Below are 18275 nucleotides of genomic sequence, written 5' to 3'. Positions count from 1 at the left end.
AGATGCCCGATGTCTCCACCACCCGCACGACAATGCACTGGTCGTCAGCATACGAGTAGGGGATTATAATACACACTGGGTTCTGGTTGACAATGATAGTTCAGCTGACATCCTTTACTGCCTAACATTTCAACAGATGATGATTAACAGAGACGACTAGTTCCGACGAACGCACCACTCGGTGGTTTCGGAGGAACAAGGGTACACCCCCTTGGTGCAATCACATTATCCGTAACGGTAGGTGACTACCCCCAGCAGATCACTAAGGACGTAACATTCCTTGTGGTTGACTGCTCTTCCGCCTACAATGCGATCCTAGGACGGTCTACCCTCAACTCATTGAAGGCCGTAACTTCAACCTACCATTTGATGATCAAATTCCCTACCGATTATGGAGTAGGGGAGCTGCACGGAAATCAGGTAGCCGCCCATGAATGCTACATAGCTATGATGGAGATGGATGACCACCTCCAGGCCATGAACATAGAGAAACACCGAACAGTGACAGAGCCCATCAAAAAGCTTGAAGAAATACTCCTCGACGACTCCAAGCCCGATTGAACGACCAAAATTGGTACTCTAGCCAGTCCAGCGATCCGCCAAGCACTCACAACTTTTCTCAAAGATAATCGGGATGTATACGCTTGGAGTCATGAAGACATGCCAGAAATCGACCCCGCAGTCATGGTACATAGACTGAACATATCACCCTCCTTTCCGCCCATCCGTCAGAAGAAGCAAGTATTTGCCCCCGAATAGGACCAGGCTATAGCAAAAGAAGTCCACAAGCTACAATAGGCAAACTTCATCAGAGAAGTTTATTACCCCGATTGGTTGGCAAACGTGGTAGTGGTCAAGAAAGCTAGCGGGAAATGGAGGATGTGCATAGACTTCACCGACCTAAACAAGGCATGCCCTAAAGATAGCTACCCCCTCCTGCGGGTCGACGTCCTAGTTGACTCTACAACCCAGCATCAGTTACTAAGCTTCATGGACGCCTTTTTAGGCTACAACCAAATCAAAATGGACGAGGCAGATCAGGAGAAGACTTCATTCATCACCAGCCAGGGCCTCTTCTGCTATAAAGTAATGCCATTTGGCCTCAAGAACATGGGCGCGACGTATCAAAGGCTCATAATCAAGATGTTCGCGCAACAGATAGGGAGAAATGTACAGGTCTATGTTGACGACATGTTGGTAAAAAGCTGAAGGGAGGAAGACCACTTAGAGGATCTCAGAGAAACATTTAACACCCTTTGCTCCTACAACATGAAGCTCAATCCAGGCAAGTGTGCCTTCGGAGTGACGACGGGAAAGTTCTTAGGGTTTATGGTGTCTCAGAAAGGTATCGAGGCCAACCTAGACAAAATTAAGGCCATAATAGAGTTGGCCCCCCCAAAGAACGTAAAAGAAGTACAAAGTTTAAATGGCAAAATCACCGCCCTGAATAGGTTCGTGTCAAGGGCAACGAATAAGTGTCTACCCTTCTTCCGTATGCTGAAAAAGTCTTTTGAGTGGACGGCCGAGTGTTAGCAGGCATTCGAGGATCTAAAGGTCTACCTCTCTTCCTTACCGCTACTAAGTCCTTCGCAATCGGGGGAAGAGCTCTTCCTCTATTTGTCACCTCCCTTGCAGCCATTAGCGCAGCCTTAGTCTGGGAAGAAGACAAGGTCCAGACGCCTGTGTACTACGCCAGCAGGGCACTTCGTGGTGTAGAAGAAAGGTACCCGACAATGGAGAAGCTCGCCTTTGCTTTAGTAATGGCAACCCGCAAGCTCAAGCCATACTTCCAAGCCCATACGGTGATCGTCCTAACTGACAAACCATTAGGACGGGCAATAAGCAGCCTTGAAACGACCGAGCGATTGGCACTGTGGGCAATAAAATTAAGTGAGTTTGACATTTAGTACCATCCACATACTGCTATCAAGGGATAGGTCGTCGCTGATTTCATAGCAGAATTCACCAACAACGAAGGCAAGGGGGTAGATGAGTGTCCTCGGTGGAGCATATATATAAAGGAATCGTCTAACAGACAAGCTGGAGGAGCAGGTGTCGTGCTTCTTTCTCCAGAAGGAGATGAAATTGAATGTATGGTTTGCTTCAACTTCCCTGCCACCAATAATGAAGCGGAGTACGAAACTCTAGTCGCAGGGCTTGACCTCGTCAAAGCGGCAGGGGCCACCAGTGTAGTCATTCATTGCAACTCCTAGGTTGTCACCAACTAGGTAAACGAAGATTACGAATGTAAGGGTGAAAGGATGTAGAGATACCTAGAGTAAGTAAAGAGAAGGGTGGACGACCTATAGGCCAAGGTGGTTCAAATCCCTAGAGGAGAAAACGAGTAAGCAGACTGCCTCGCCAAAGCCACTTCAACAGAACATATGACCGTCCCTGGCAACGTACTCTCCTTTGTTCTGCTTTCTCCACTAATAGATTTTGCCAATACGCAGGAGATAGATTCTGAAAATAACTGGACCACACCATTAGTCTCCTACTTGAAAAATGGCGTACTACCAAACGAGAAGGAAGCTGCAAGAAAGCTGAAAGTTCAAGCAACGCGATTCATTCTAATAAAGGATGTCTTGTACAAAAGAGGTTTCTCCCGCCCATACCTAAGGTGTTTGGGCACTAAGGAAGCAGACACATCATAAGAGAAGTCCATAAAGGAATTTGTGGGAACCACTCAAGGTCACGATCATTAGTACACAAGCTGATCTGAGCCGGGTACTACTGGCCCACCATGTAGAAAGATGCCCAGACTTATGTCAAAACCTGTGACAAGTGTCAAAAGTTCAGCAACGTCATCAAACATCCATCTGAAGAATTGACCCCGATGACAGCTTCATGGCCTTTTGTTCAGTGGGGATTAGACATCATGGGACCATTCTCGGTAGCGGCACGACAGTTGAAGTTTCTCTAGTAGGCATAGACTACTTCACAAAGTGGGTGGAAGCTGAAGCCATGACAACCATTACAAAGAAGAACGTGCAGAGTTTCATTTGGAGATACATCATCTAAAGATATGGGATCCCTAGGGTACTGATCTCAGACAACGAGAAACAATTCGACAACAACTCCTTTCGTGATTTTTGCTCGTAGTTAGGGATTAAAAACCACTACTCCTCTCCCACCCACCCTCAAGCTAACGGACAAGCTGAAGTCACAAACCAATCCTTGCTTAAAATCATCAAGACTCGGCTCGAAGGGGTAAAGGGTATAAGGCCCGAAGAGCTGCCAAGCATACTGTGGGCGTATAGGACAATAGCGAGGACACCTACCAAAGAGACGCCATTTTAGCTGGCATATGGGAACGAGGTGGTCATTCCAACCGAGGTCGGACTCACGAGCTACAGGTTGGACAACCATGATGAAAGAAAGAAAGATGAGGCTATACGTCTACAGCTCGATCTATCGGACGAAGTCAGGGTGACAGCCGAACAAAGACTCGCACGATACCAGGACCTCATGGCCAAGCACTACAACTCTCAGGTCAGACACAAAGACTTCCAGGCTAGAGATCTCATTTTAAGGAAGGTAATGGGCGTTGCTAAAGACCCTACCCAAGGGAAGCTCGGCCCCAACTGGGAGGGACCTTACAGGATTACGTCATGGCAGAGGAAAGGCACCTACCACCTAGAGACACTAGACGGATGGAAGTTGCACCATTCGTGGAACGCCAAGCACCTACGAAAGTACTACCAGTAAAGCTGATAGCGTGTAAAGCAACACTATTCATTCTCCAGTTTACTTTTAACTTTAGCAACACTCCGTAGTTTTTCAGTTTAACTTTGTTCATTTTTGCTACAATACTTTCTAAGCCCAAAGGGCAGGTCTTTTTCTTTAAGCAATTTTTTCTATAGACGCATGGTTTATCATAATAAAAGGAATTTATTCAGATATGACTAGTGTGTTTTTTCTACAAAACATTAACAAACCCATAAAGTGGACGAGTTTAATAATACATCCATAAAATGGATGAGTTCATTAGTCCATAGAGTGGACGAGTTCAATATAATAAGTCCATAAAATGGACGGGTTTAATAATACGTCCATAAAGTGGACGGGTTTAATAATACGTCCATAGAATGGACGAGTTTATTAGTCCATAGAGTGGACGAGTTCATTAGTCCACAAAGTGGACGAGTTCAGTATAATAAGTCCATAAAGTGGACAGGTTTAATAATACGTCCATAAAGTGGACGGGTTTAATAATACGTCCATAGAATGGACGAGTTTATTAGTCCATAGAGTGGACGAGTTCAATAGAATAAGTCCATAAAGTGGACAGGTTTAATAATACGTCCATAGAATGGACGAGTTCATTAGTCTATAAAGTGGACGAGTTCCTTAGTCCATAAAGTGGACGAGTTCAATAGTAAGTCCATAAAGTGGACGAGTTTAATAATACGTCCATAAAATGGACGAGTTCATTGGCCTACAAAGTGGAAAAGTTTAATAACAAGTCCATAAAGTGGACAAGTTCATTAATAAAGTGGACGAGGTTATCGAAGCAAACGACTTCATAACTTGGACCACAAGTGAATAAACCCATAATTAATGTAAATGGACTTATAAAATCCAAAGAGAGGACCAATTCATTCCACAAGGATGACTTGATACAATCAATAATTAAGGAGAACAGGTCCACAAGAAGAAGGATTCGTAACTTAGTCAAACTTGACGAATTCATCCCATAAAGTTGACCAGTTCATCCCATTAAGTTGACAAGTTCAATAGAGTAGACGGATTTGGTTAAGACCACAAAGTGGACGAATCCATTACGAGGTTTATTAGCCATCAAATAAATTAGTTCAAGACAGACGAATCAAAATTATCAAGTTATAAAGCAGATGGATCCACAAGGGCCAAGGATAAAATAAACATGTTGAAAGCGACGGATATGGAATACCATAAATAAGATGAAGTTTTTACAAACAAAGCCCAAGAAAATACAAAAAGAGTATTGTCCTGAAATTAGATTACATTTACAATGAAAAAAAAAAAGAAAAAAGAAAGAAAGATGCTAAGTTCATGAAGCCGGGAGGTCTTGTGGGACCCCATCACCCTTGATCTGGTCTGGGGCATCCTGAGTTGAAGGGTTGTCAGCAACTGGAGGATTGGTCGATGGAGTCAGAGGAACGACGGGAGGATTCATGGCAAGCTAAGCAAGGACGACGCTGTCATCTTGAGTATCCTGCTTTGACTCGGTGGAGTCGTCAGTCTCTTCAAGAATAGCGTCGCCTGCAGGTGTTGTTGGCAAGGGGTCATCCATTGAGACCTTCGCCAAATCTAGGTGAGGGTAATTGGATTTGACCTGTTTAAGGCAATCCTCAAACCCCACACCATAATATTCGGCGCAAGAATCAATGTATGCCTGTGACTCCTTGAACTCTTTCATAGCATTGGCCTTGGCTGTCTCCACTTGGCCCAACATAGTCGTCAACTCCTTCTCTACCGTCTCCTTGGCTTCTAGATCTTTTTTCCACTGACGAGCCTCCTCCTCTAGCTTTTCTTTCAACTCCTTCACCTCCTGGTTGAGGGTACAAAGGGCGCTCTTGTACTGTTCTTGCCCGTCAGTCATGTTCTTAACACGCTTTTACAGACGGGTAATCACCCCTTCGTTGGCAACACCCTTAACCTGCAAAGCTTTCATACGAACCAATGCTTACAAGCAGAACAACCGTCAGCTGGTTAACATGAAAATGAATGAATAAAAGAATGAATGGAAAAAACATACCCGAGCAAGGTCAAAGAGGCCTGAATCCCCCAACTCCCTTGTCGCTTGGCCAACACAAGGATTCGCATCCTTATCTTTGATGATGGACTCAAGCATCTTGACAACATAATCCTTATGGGTAAGGAGACAACGCTCAGAATCTTAAGTGATGAAGCTAGGCGTTGTCATCAGCCCCTTGCCAGCCCCATGCGTTGGAGGTGATGGCTTCTTAGGAAGCTTCTCTCCAGGAGTGACGAACACCTTTTTGGACGGACAATCGTCCTTCCCGTCACCCTTCCTTTTAGTCACCCCCTTTTTGATGGCCTTAGGGGCTAACGAGGACTCCCCCTCCTTAGCTTTCCTCTCTTCCTCTTTCTTACGGGCGGCAGCTTCCTTCACCCTCTGCTTGGCTGCCTCCATTTCTGCAAAGACAAATGACGAATATTGGAATAAGTGACAACCTTGAACAAGCCGACAGGAAAAGAAAAAAGAATGGCTAAAGCATATAAACTTATGACGACAGGAATAAGCATTAAGACGACGGGCCTCTAGTGTTGGTTCAAGACCCCCACAATACGCGTATAAAGTGTCGAGTGTAATAAGATCCCGACACTTCCGCTCGTCCAATGGGATTTCTGTTACCTGACAAATAAAGTCTTCTTGCTTGCCTGTGATACGTGGACGAACGCTAGCTAGAAGAAAAAAAAAAAAAAAAAAAAAAAAAAAAAAAAAAAAAAAAAAAAAAAAAAAACTGACATTAGAAATTTGAAACAAATAAACTGAAAAAAGCAGACAGGATCAACCTAAATCCTTGACATAAGCCTAAGTGTTGTCAAAGCCATGAGGCATTGTCTCCCACTTTTCCTCACGACACACCCAATTCGTCCCTTTGACAAAGAAATACTTGCCCCTCCAATTCCTATTGGAATCAGGCATATCAAATACCAACCTCAGCCCCTTCTTCCTTGTAGTGAAATGGTATGTCCCCTGGGACGAGACAATGTGTTAAGGATGGTAGCACCAAAAGAACTCGTCAATAGTTAGCTGACGATTCCCTCCACTTAGACGGCCCCACTGAATCTCGACCCCAATGAATATCCTCCAAGTGTTGGGGGCAATTTGACTAACAGGCAACCCTAGAAAATTGGCCAACTGACGGTGAAGGGTCGTCAGAGGCAGTCTCAATCCTGTTGTGAACATGGAATCATACATGCCGACGTTCGTGGTCTTCCCTAAGTAGCATCTCTCAAACTTCCCAAGGAGACGGATTGGGATGTTGTCTGGAATTTGGTAACGACCACGTAAAGTCTTGAAAACCTTGTCCGACATTATCAATAGAAAGTCATTAACTGTCCATTTTTTAGGAAGGATGAAAGGACGGTCGTCTCCTGGTCTACCTGAAGTACTCTCTAAGACCTCTTCCTCACCAATATTTTCATCCTCATCACTCTCTCTCCCCCCTTCTCCATTGTCATCCTCATCTTCACCCTCACTTACTACCTCATCTTCTCCTCCACGACTTTCCACTTCCTCGTCAGAAGATTGGGCTGACATTTCCCTCTTTGATGACCAGGAAAAGCCTTCCTTGGGCTCATGACCTTATGGGAAGACCTCGTCGTAGCCCACTCCCTCGCAGACTAACGGCTGTTCACTCATCGCTTCTCCAGACATCTAACTACCTACAAGCGACGGAGGTATTCTAAGAACTTAAGTTGATAGCCTTTCTAAAAAATATATATTTTCACAATCAAAAGAAAAGGATAAAAAAAAAAAAAAAAAAAAAAAAAAAAAAAAAAAAAAAAAAAAAAGGAGGTAATAAGAGCAAGGGTGACTTACCAAGTAAAACTAACGGACTCTTGAAAGATGATAGTCTTAGCTAAAGTAAGATGACGTGGGCAAATTTCTCAAAGTGACAGGTTCGCTCTGATAATCAATAGCAGTAAAATAGAGGAAAATGGGGAAGGAGGCGAGGTATATAAGGGAGGATATGCATAGAAGACGAAACGATGCCCTCGTCCAGAAGCGGAGCCAATTAAGTTTCACCACATGTCCAAGCATTAAATAAAGGCTGCTTGAGGAATCGCCCATAAATGATTTTCCCTATCTCCTAAGCAAAAGAAAATTAATAATAAATTTAACTCCATAACCCGTCAGCTTAAGCTAATGAAGCTATGGAGTAGGAGGCAGCTGATAAGGATAAAATTGTAAATATGAACGCTCACTGATGGAAAGGCATAGAGCAACGTTCCAAACAAACCCATCGGTCTCACTTGTGTTCATTGACAAGTGACAACAATAGGGAGTCTACAACTCTAAGTTGACGGGGTCAGCTTGAAGCGAAGATGGAAAGCTGACGCCACTAAGCTAAAGGGGATGCACGAGACTAATGGTTCTAACATGACCTTAACTTGGCCTCCACGCATGCGTGTATAAGGAAATATCTTGTGCCCCACACTTAGTGTTAATCAAAAAGACTCCTACAAGGAAAGGATTCCGCAAAATACGCTCATGAGGACTCCTATAAGGAAAAGACTTCTAAACCAAGGAAGAGATGTCAACCCTCTACTACTATAAAAGCCCCAAAACCCTCACTAATCAAGGTACACATAATTCACCCCCAACTCTGGCACTCTAGAGTTGTGAGAAGTTCTAACTTGACCTTCGGAGGGTATTTGGCCAATACCACACCGGTGCACTCTGTTAGGTTTTCTCTTTTTGTATTGTGCATGTATTGTTTCAAGCACGTGAAGACCGTATGACTTACTGTTGATTTTTTGGCATCATCATATGTGATTTTTCTTTTTAATATAATTCGAAATTTCGTTATTTAAAATATATTATTTTTAAAAAGAGAAAACCAAAAACCCTTTAATCTATAAATTGAAAAGTTAAATAACCCCAAATAAATCTAGAAAGCAATTGTTACATCAAGCTGTTGAATTTGTTTCAAGGTGGAGAAACACTAAGAGCATTCCCATCAAAGATTCTAAAAATTTTAGTATTTAACACTTCAAAAACCTATTTTATCTATTATATTATCCTATTTTAAGATACATCAAACATCAAAACTTCTATATTTCTTACCATTTCATTTAAATAATATAAACTATTCATTAAAATAATAATAAAACAACTACAAAAAAAACTATAGCAACTACCTCCTCCACCACCCCTACCACTGCTCCACTTGCCATAACCACCATTGTAGCAACCACAACCCACCATAGCCACCACCACCACAAGTCACCGCACCACCGTGGCAACCACAACCACCTGCAGGAAAAAAAGAAAAAGAAAAAACCCAAAGTATAACCACAGCCAACCATCACCCAACCACCACAAAAACAACTAGCCACTGCAAAAATAAAATCTCAGCCAAGCACTCATCGATGGCTGATCTAACCCACTGTAAAAAAAAAAAAAAAAGAAAAAAAAAAAGCCATCTAGCAAAAACAACTGTTATCAAAATAAAATTGTAATCCAAAGATTCAACCCACGCACTCACCAATTTCACCACTGTGCCTCCAAATCAAACCCACAAATCACTATCACAGTGACCCACCATCAAAACCTACTGAAAAAAAAAAAAAAAAAAAAAAAAAAAAAAAAAAAAAAAAAAAAAAAAAAAAAAAAAAAAAAAAAAAAGCAAGAAACAATGGATTCAATTGACATGTGAACCTCTAGTGAAAAAATAATATAAAATATACGATATAGTAATACAACACCTATAGTCTTTTCTAAAAAAATAATAATAATAAATAAATAAATAAATAAATAAAAGAAAAAAAAATGCGACACCATTTAGTCCAAAGTCTAATCCAGTGCACGTGTCTAATTCACACATCATGGCACATAAAACAAAATCCCTCTTGTCCCAAAAAAAAAAAAAAAAAAAAAAAAAAAAAAAACACTCACTAACATCACCACCATTACAACTGTAACCCAATCTTCCCTCCATTTTCCCTTTAACTTTTTTTTTTTTTTTTTTCCTCCCATACATAAGACTTTTCATCCTCAAAAACTGTCTTTAGTCAAAAGCGTCTGGGGACCCTCCCTTCCTCCCCCACATTTTTCTAATCCTCATTTCCCAATCACTAAATTCATTATAAAAATACACCAAAACCTAAATCAATCAATTATACAAACCAAAGCTATCTCTTTCCTAATCAAAACCCAGACCCAAAATTAAAAATTTAAGAAGAAATAAACAGCACCTTTTCCTAGTCTCTGTGCGTTTGGCACATACTAAAAAGTTATTTTTTTTATTATTTAATTTATTTTTACTATTATTTATAAGTTTTATTGTACTTTTTAGTACTATTTATGAGTTTCATTATACTATTTCAACTACATTTTAGTTTTATTTACAATATTTTCAACAAAAAAAAAAATTTAGTTTCAATTAAATAAACTCTTCCTAAACTGTCCCTCAGTAAAGGAAACTCACTATAGTATAATATATACATTTTTTTGGTTTTAGAAGAAAAATTATATGCAAAGTAAACTTATAATGTAACACTCCCTTATTAATAATGTTAGTGTATACCTTTCTCTATCAGTCATCAGTAAACGCCTCACAAGTCAGAAGAAACCAAAAGAAAGAATTATAGTAGTAAACATGAATTAACAATACCCATATGATTATCCAACTGTAAAGCAAACCCACATTGGATACCTACTGATACACAAATGAAGATCCCTGTCAATTCCATGCCCATTTGTTCTTCTTCATTTCTTGTTACCAAACCAAACCCACTAACCTCCAAAAACCCAAACCACCCCACCATGCCTTCAAGACCCTTAGCTCCAACTCCTAGCTTCACTTCTCCAGCTCCAAGTTTCTTCACCAGAACCAGGGTCTTGTTCTTGACCCTGACCATCTCAGCTTCCATTGTTATATTCCTCTCAATCCTTTACTTTCTTTATCACATCTGGCACTCCCTTGTACACAGAGCTAAAACCATCCCCTTTGACTCCAGTGCTCCTCTCAAGCTCCAAAGATTCTCATACAGAGAGCTAAAGCAAGCCACCAATGCCTTTGACACTGCCAATGTCATAGGCAAAGGTGGGTCAGGTACTGTGTTTAGAGGAATACTCAGAGATGGTAAACTCATCGCTATAAAGCGTTTGGACACTCTTTCTTTGCAGTCAGAGAGAGAGTTCCAGAATGAGCTGCAGATTCTTGGTGGCCTAAGGTCACCATTTTTAGTCACACTATTGGGATACTGTGTGGAAAAGAACAAAAGAGTGTTGGTTTATGAGTATATGCCCAATAAGAGCCTGCAAGAATCACTTTTTGGAGATGGGTGTTTGGGTTTGAGTTGGGAAAGGAGGTTTGACATAATATTGGACGTTGCTAGAGCTCTAGAATTCTTGCACCTTGGATGTGATCCACCAGTGATTCATGGTGATATTAAGCCCAGCAATGTTTTGCTTGATTCTGAGTGTCGGGCAAGGATTTCGGATTTTGGTTTGTCAAGGATTAAGGTGGAGGGTGAGTTTGGTGTGGATTTGTTCAGCCAGGACTTGGGGAAGAGCCAAGAGCTTTCAGGGAATTTGGCTGCAGAGACACCAGCTACTGCTACTCCTGTGGAGAGTGCTCATGAGGTAGATTTTGCTCTTGCTTTACAAGCTTCCTCTTCATCCAAAAATAGTAAGATGTCTTATAATGTTAGAGCTTTAAACTTGAATTCTTCGAATTATAATGCTAACATGGCAAATGAGAGTGATATTAAGCCTTGTAGTGCAAAAGGGAAGGAGGTCTCAGTAGTAGACATTGGTGGGGATGATTGGAATAATAGATTTGTGCCTTATGATGATGACTTTTCTAGCATTTATCATAGTAAGGAGTTGAATTGTAATGCATTTTCGGGTGTTGATGAGGAGGCTGATACAAAACAATGGGGGAAGGATTGGTGGTGGAGGCAGGATGGGAGTGGTGAATTGTGTAGTAAGGATTATGTTATGGAGTGGATAGGGAGTCAGATTTGCCCAACAACAAATCCTGATTGGGATGAAGAAAAGAAGAGTGTTCCTGAGCAAAATAACTTGGATGATTCGACTCCGTTAGATAAATTAGAAGATGTGAATGATCCCCAATTACAAGAAATTGGATTTGAAGATCTTGATAAAGGGTTGGAGAAAAAAGAGTCAAGGGGCAAGAGAAGTCGTAAGAAGAAGCAGAGAAAGATACAAGAGTGGTGGAAAGAAGAGCACCTTGATGAGATTAGCAAGAAGAGTAGTAAGCTTAAAAATCTTGAAACCAAGTGGAGGAAAGGCTTCAAAATACCACATTTTGGTCTTGGTAGACAGTTTTACTTCCATAGACGAAAGAACTTTGGGGAGCAATGTCAAAATGAATGTGATCCAAATGGGGAGTTCAGTTTTAGAAGGGGATGGAAGAAAAAGAGCAGCCGTTCTATTGGCAGTGACATGTGGAGTGGAGATCTCTTTAGTCGTGAACTTAGCAGTACCACAAGTATGAGAGGGACTTTGTGCTATGTGGCACCAGAATATGGTGGGTGCGGGTACTTAATGGAGAAGGCTGATATTTACAGTCTAGGAGTTTTGATTCTTGTGATTGTATCTGGTCGAAGGCCATTACATGTTCTTGCCTCCCCAATGAAGCTTGAGAAAGCAAACTTAATAAGCTGGTGTCGTCAGTTAGCTCAAGTGGGAAATGTTTTAGAACTTGTGGATGAGAGGTTGAAAGATGATTATAATAAGGACCAGGCAGGCTTGTGTATAAACCTGGCTCTCACTTGCTTACAGAAATTGCCAGAGTTGCGGCCAGATATTGGTGAAATAGTTAAGATATTGAAAGGGGAGATGGATCACCCACCACTCCCACTTGAGTTTTCTCCTCCCCCATCTTCCAAATTGTTCAGTAGGTCAAGGAGAAAACAGAAGTCAAATGCAGAGTAAACTCTGGATCCTAATGTTGATTTACTTTTTCTTTACCATGTCTTATTGGGTTCATGCTGAGTGTAATATACAGGAGTGATGATTGGTAGCTGTTATCAGTGAACAGATTCAGGTGTGTGTCTACTGTGACCCTGTGAGAATTACATTGTTGTATGTACATTAGATTACTGATTTCTTTTTTTTTTTTTGCCACTTGGTAAATGCAAATATTGTTGGCTCAAGTTCATGGTCTGCTTGTTTCTTGTGTTAAGTTTTCCAAGTTCTGATGAGGACTTATTTAAATTGGAAAAAAATTTAGGCTTTTTTATTTGAAATTGTAGCCTACTCATCTTTTATCTGGTTCACTATACAAGCTACGTTTACATGGTAGCTGCTGCAAGTTGCTTCCAAGTTTTCTCTTCTTTGTCAAAAAGCTACTAGAAATTATTTTTCTTTTCTCCTTGTTTCGGAAGAAATGATTCTCCATGTTAAGATTTGAGAAAGGTGCTTTCAAAAGTTTGGAAGTTGTCTGGTGCTTTTGCTTGGTGTGAACAAAACGGCACGTGTCACTATGGGTGTTATCATTCAGAAGTTATTTCTGGTCATCTTTCAATGTTAAGTTGCCTTGGTTTTAAGCTCTTGATAAAGCAGCTTGATGATCTTGTTCTGCAATAGTTTTAAAATATTAACTTCAATGTATTTTGTACTACTCTCAGCTGCACTCTTGGATCATTGAAAGCAGATATTTGAGAAAAGCAAGCTGCCATCTTTGAGAAATTGCATTAAAATTTGGCAGTCAATTCATGAAATATAAAGTCTTCGAGGGTATGCAACAAAGTGGATAATTTGAGGTGCATGTTTCTTGGTTCTATTATTTGTAGTCGAAGTGCCTTACAAAATTGATATGAATTGGTAAAGCAAATTTGATAGGAAGGAAGACAACGGATATATATTTGTCTTCAACTTAGTAAATTTTCATTTAAGGGATACTTTTCCTGCTTGTACCGGTAGAGCAGGTAGGTCCACCATAACCATAGTAATTAATGCGATTTCTATTTCATCAGACAATTTATTCCATATTTAAATGCAGAACATGATTGCCTCCCCTTCTTTTTCTCCTTTAATGTTTCCTTGACTGAATAGAAATCACGTAAGTCAAAATCATGGGCCAAAGCTACTGACCACCATTGTATGCATCAATATCATCAATCATCAGGCCATGAGGGAATTAAGAATTGTTGCATGATATCTCATAAATTGTGTTCGAAAATTCACCATTTGGCCAGTTCATTACTGTTGTTTCTTTCTTTTCTTTGAAAGAAATAAAATGGTATGTTTCCTTTTGGTAAATTAAGCTACTCGTGTCAAGTTTGTCCAATACCCCCCATTTCACGAGAAATTATAACCCAAAAGGATCACAATAAATGGAATGATATTTATGATGGGTGCAGCGTAACAGCCAGACACATTTGGGAACTCTCACCCTCTTACCCTTTTACCAAACACTAGCCGATATCTCACACGATACGTGCTGCATTACGAAATATTTTGTAAAAAACATATTTTTTAACCCCTTGCATTCATTAATACAATTATTGTTAGTCATGTTTAATTAACAAAGTTTTAATAGTAGAACTAAATTCAAACCAAACCCTAGTTCCTAACCATAATAAAATCTTATTAAAGCTTAATATTAAAATTAAAAATTCTATTGAGTGTAGTCAATGCCAAATCTGCGAAATTTAGATTTGGCAACATTCTTTGTTATTTTTTGTAAGTATCCCAAACTAGTATCAACATGACAATTTGCAATATGCAGTCATTTGAAAGTCACAAACAACAATGGTTAAAAAGTAATTCCAAGAACATTTATATTCGGTTGCCCCTTTAAAGCTTTCAAATATGAAATTCCTCAATTTCTCATAGCTGGAAAACATGGATGGAATTTACATTCTTTAATGTGTTATTGTCTCATTGTCTAAATGATCCACTTTCTACAGAAGATTGCATAAAGTTCATCTCCTACTCATGTAAACTCAGACCTTTTAATTCACCTTCTTGCACAAAGTACAATAAGAAACACATAAACTAACATGAGGTCTACTACATTGATGCTTAACTACATCCAAATAACACTCAAAATTGATTAAGAATGAAAACATTAATATCCAAATGTTTTATGGAATCAAAAGCATATAATTAATTAACAACAAAGAATGAACATTGACAAAGAGCAAGTTAAATTCAAAAGAGAAAGAAGACTAAATTAAAATGCACACGAAAGATGAAATTTGTGCTGTGTTGATATCTAGCAATAATAAATAGTTAAACCAAAAATTCCCTATAGGGCCTTTGAGCACTATAGTACCAATAGGTGGCTAATGCCTAGCAGTAGTTGAAATGAGATTTTAATCGAGGATAGTCATTATTCAACCCCATAAGTTTTAGTTACGTGAATGGAAGTTGGAAAGTAAGAAAAGGATGTATACTAATAGTTATGATAAGATGCTCTAGATTTTAACCTTTGCATATGATGATTATTGTCCCCGAAAAATAAAAATAAACCCCAGTTGATTACTAAAATTAAAAATAACATCCCAACGAAAACAACGGGAAAAATAAAATTGACCTCAAAGGGACATTCCAATTATGATGATATATTTGTGGTATTTGCAAAGGTGTGGAGAGAGATCAATTGGATATGATTGGATTCCTTGCCATTGCCCTTGTCATAGGATTTCATAAACCATTTCTTTTTATTTGTCTATAATAATTCCAACAAAACACCCAACACATCAAAATTGCAAACTCTAATATTGAATTGATAACAACACAATTAAAACCTAACCCTCTATTGCAAACTCTAATATTAGATTCATAACAACAACAAAAATTAATTTAGTTTATATTAGTTAAAGCACACTATTTGTGTTTCCTCTTAGCCAAGAACACAATCACTTTTCTAGAATAAAAAGGAGAAAAAGAATAAAATTTCAAACCCTTACTCGCCATGTTTGAACTTTACAGATTCTAGAATGCAAAACCGCAATTTTGCCATAGGATTTACTCATTTCAAGCCGAATCTATCCAACAATACATCAAGAATTTGAGTTATAAAAATGTGATTGCTGAAAAACTTGTAGCTAAAGATTTTAGGAAAAAAAAAAGGAAAAAAAAAAGAAAAAGAAAAAGAAAAAGAAAAAAAGAGAAGTGATTGTAAAAGGAGACTCATGGCTAAAGGAAGTGTACTAATTAACATATAACTTAGATAATTGAAAGAGGTGGGCAACTAAAGGGTTAGATGTAGAAGAGCTATATAACTTAGATAATTGCAAGAGAAAGGCAACTGAAGGGTTAGATGTAGAAGAGCTGAATTAATGGTTTTTTTTTTTTCTTTCTTTATTAAACAATTAATGGTATACTTGAAAGTTTAAAAGTTATTTTAGTCAACTAAGACTTGAGAGAGAGGAGTGATGAGGAGTGATAAGTAATAGATAAGGTGTAACTTGAACAAAAAAATAAAAAAATTAGATGGCTATCAAAGAAGGCGCTACATGGCAGAACCTCATGTTTTCCCGTATAAGGTCTCTGCTTTTATATATACTAGCTTATAACCCACACAATGTGTGGGAAACTTTTATTTTTTACAAAAGACAAACCATAGGTGAAAATTTAAAAATCTCATAATTAGATAATACAAAAAAAAATTAAAAAAAAATTGCAAGAAAGAAACATAAATTCAAGGAGTTTTACATAGAGACAATGAAATGTAATTGTAAAGTTGTAATTTACAACTATGTGTTTTGTTGGATTTATTTCGTGCCAAATTTGATTGTAATTTCATTCAATCTGTTTTACCTTGTATTTATTGTGAGATTTAATTGTAAGGGTTGTGTAATAGAGAGAGAGTGTGAAGACTCAAGCTATTGAAGACAAAAGGGTTTTCGCGGGTATCTCGCGACTAAGCATCCCACGAAATGATGCATGTGCCCTACACATGATTGGAATGCGAAGAGTCAGGACAGTTGAAGACAGCTGTGTTTCGCGAGTATCTCGCGGGTAAGGCCTTCCCGCGAGACACCCATGAAACATTCTGTTCAGCCAGTCTGTACTATCTAATACACACTTTCTGTACCCACACTATATATACCCACATTACCCACAATTGTTGAGGGTGCTTCTGAGAGAAAACCCTAGCCAAAAACCTTGAGAGTTAGAGATTGCTATACCCACATATCTCTACACATTTGCTTGTGGATTTCCTCAACTCTTACCTGTCCATTTCCATATCATTGAGAGGTTGATAGCCCAAACACTTACCACACCCTGTCAGAGTGTCAAGTGAGAATTTGGTGCTGTTGGGAAGCATTGGAAGAAGCCAAGGATGGCAGATGCAACATGGTGCTTGTTGCGGGATCCGGAGAGCTAGACAAGACACGGTTCCAAGTAGCCTTATTGGAGTAGGAGCTTGAAGGGCTTAGATACATTGGGTAGATTAGGCTTGAAGGGTCTCTTGCTAACCCATGTATCCCAACTGATTATCTAGTGGATTGATTACTACTTGGAGGGCAGCGGAGAGGTTTTTCGCCGAGTTCTTCAGTTTCCTCTTCGATAACACATCAAGCGTGTTATCTTGTGTTTGCATCCTTCTTCCCTACTCTTTTAGCTTTCATATTACTGCTGTGTTATATTGTTTATGGCTTAGAGTAGTTTATTTGTTCATCCACTCGCTTTTACTCTTTTCCGCACTTAGTATAAGTTAGAGTAAAATCTATCGAGCTGTAATTTTTATCTTGGGGTTTGAACAGCTCTTGTGTTTGCACACAATTTAGAGCATTCAATTGGTATCAGAGCGGGTGCACTCATTGTGGTTTAAATACCTTAGTGCGATCCTTGACCCCTCTTTGAGATGGACCAGTCTCAATCTTTAAATGCGCTACCATATTTTGATGGTAGCAATTATGCCTTTTGGAAAGTCCAAATGAGGGCATTTTTATGTTCAATAGATGAAACTTTTTGGGATGCCATTGATATTGGATGAACTAGGCCGGAGACTGCCAAATCCACATGGGATAAGGCAGCTCTCGCGGCGTCTAATGCGAATATTAAAGCACAAAACGCTATTTTTGCGGTGTATCTCCAAATGAGTTCCATAGGATATCTCACATCACTGTTGCCAAGGAGGCATGGGAGATATTGGAGACCACTTATAAAGGAACAAAGAAGGTGAAAGACACCAAGTTGTAGATGCTAACCACTCGGTTTAAGGAGCTGAAAATGAGTGAGGGCGAGTCTTGAGACTCTTTCTATAGCAAGCTGAATGAAGTGGTCATTGGCAAGTTCAACTTGGGAGAGAAAACGGAGGACTTGAAAGTAGTTAGGAAAATTCTTCGTTCATTGCTGGAGAGCTTTTGTGCAAAAGTCACAGCAATTGAGGAAAGCAAGGACCTTGATGATATCAAAGTCCAAGAACAGATTGGCTCCCTTCAAACTTATGAGTTATCATTGCCCTCACAAAGGAAAAGCAAATCCCTTGCACTTAAGACTATTAATGAAAGGGCAGAAGCTCACGATGCTTCGAATAAGGATGGTGTTGAGAAAGAAGTTGCTTATCTAGCAAAGAATTTCTGAAAATTCCTAAAGTTCAAGAACA

The 18275-nt window shown here is 39.5% G+C and overlaps 1 protein-coding gene across 1 annotated transcript; it reads left to right on the top strand.

Annotated features, from left to right (window-relative positions):
* Positions 1–10321: 10321 nt before the first annotated feature.
* On the top strand, positions 10322–13727 carry LOC126725847 (putative receptor-like protein kinase At1g80870). Its single transcript, XM_050430826.1, has 2 exons — positions 10322–12755; positions 13339–13727. The coding sequence occupies exon 1, from the start codon at positions 10409–10411 to the stop codon at positions 12641–12643; it is 2235 nt and encodes a 744-aa protein (XP_050286783.1). The 5' UTR covers positions 10322–10408; the 3' UTR covers positions 12644–12755; positions 13339–13727.
* The last annotated feature ends 4548 nt before the right edge of the window (positions 13728–18275 follow it).

The sequence above is a fragment of the Quercus robur genome, chromosome 5 (assembly GCF_932294415.1).
Source record: "Quercus robur chromosome 5, dhQueRobu3.1, whole genome shotgun sequence".
Lineage (NCBI taxonomy): Eukaryota > Viridiplantae > Streptophyta > Magnoliopsida > Fagales > Fagaceae > Quercus > Quercus robur.
Note: the sequence above shows the minus strand (reverse complement) of the source record. Positions and strands in the feature narration are given on the sequence as shown.

Bases quoted from the DNA above. Each gene is read 5' to 3' on its own strand.
- LOC126725847 (XM_050430826.1), top strand. From the start codon at position 10,409: ATGAAGATCCCTGTCAATTCCATGCCCATTTGTTCTTCTTCATTTCTT.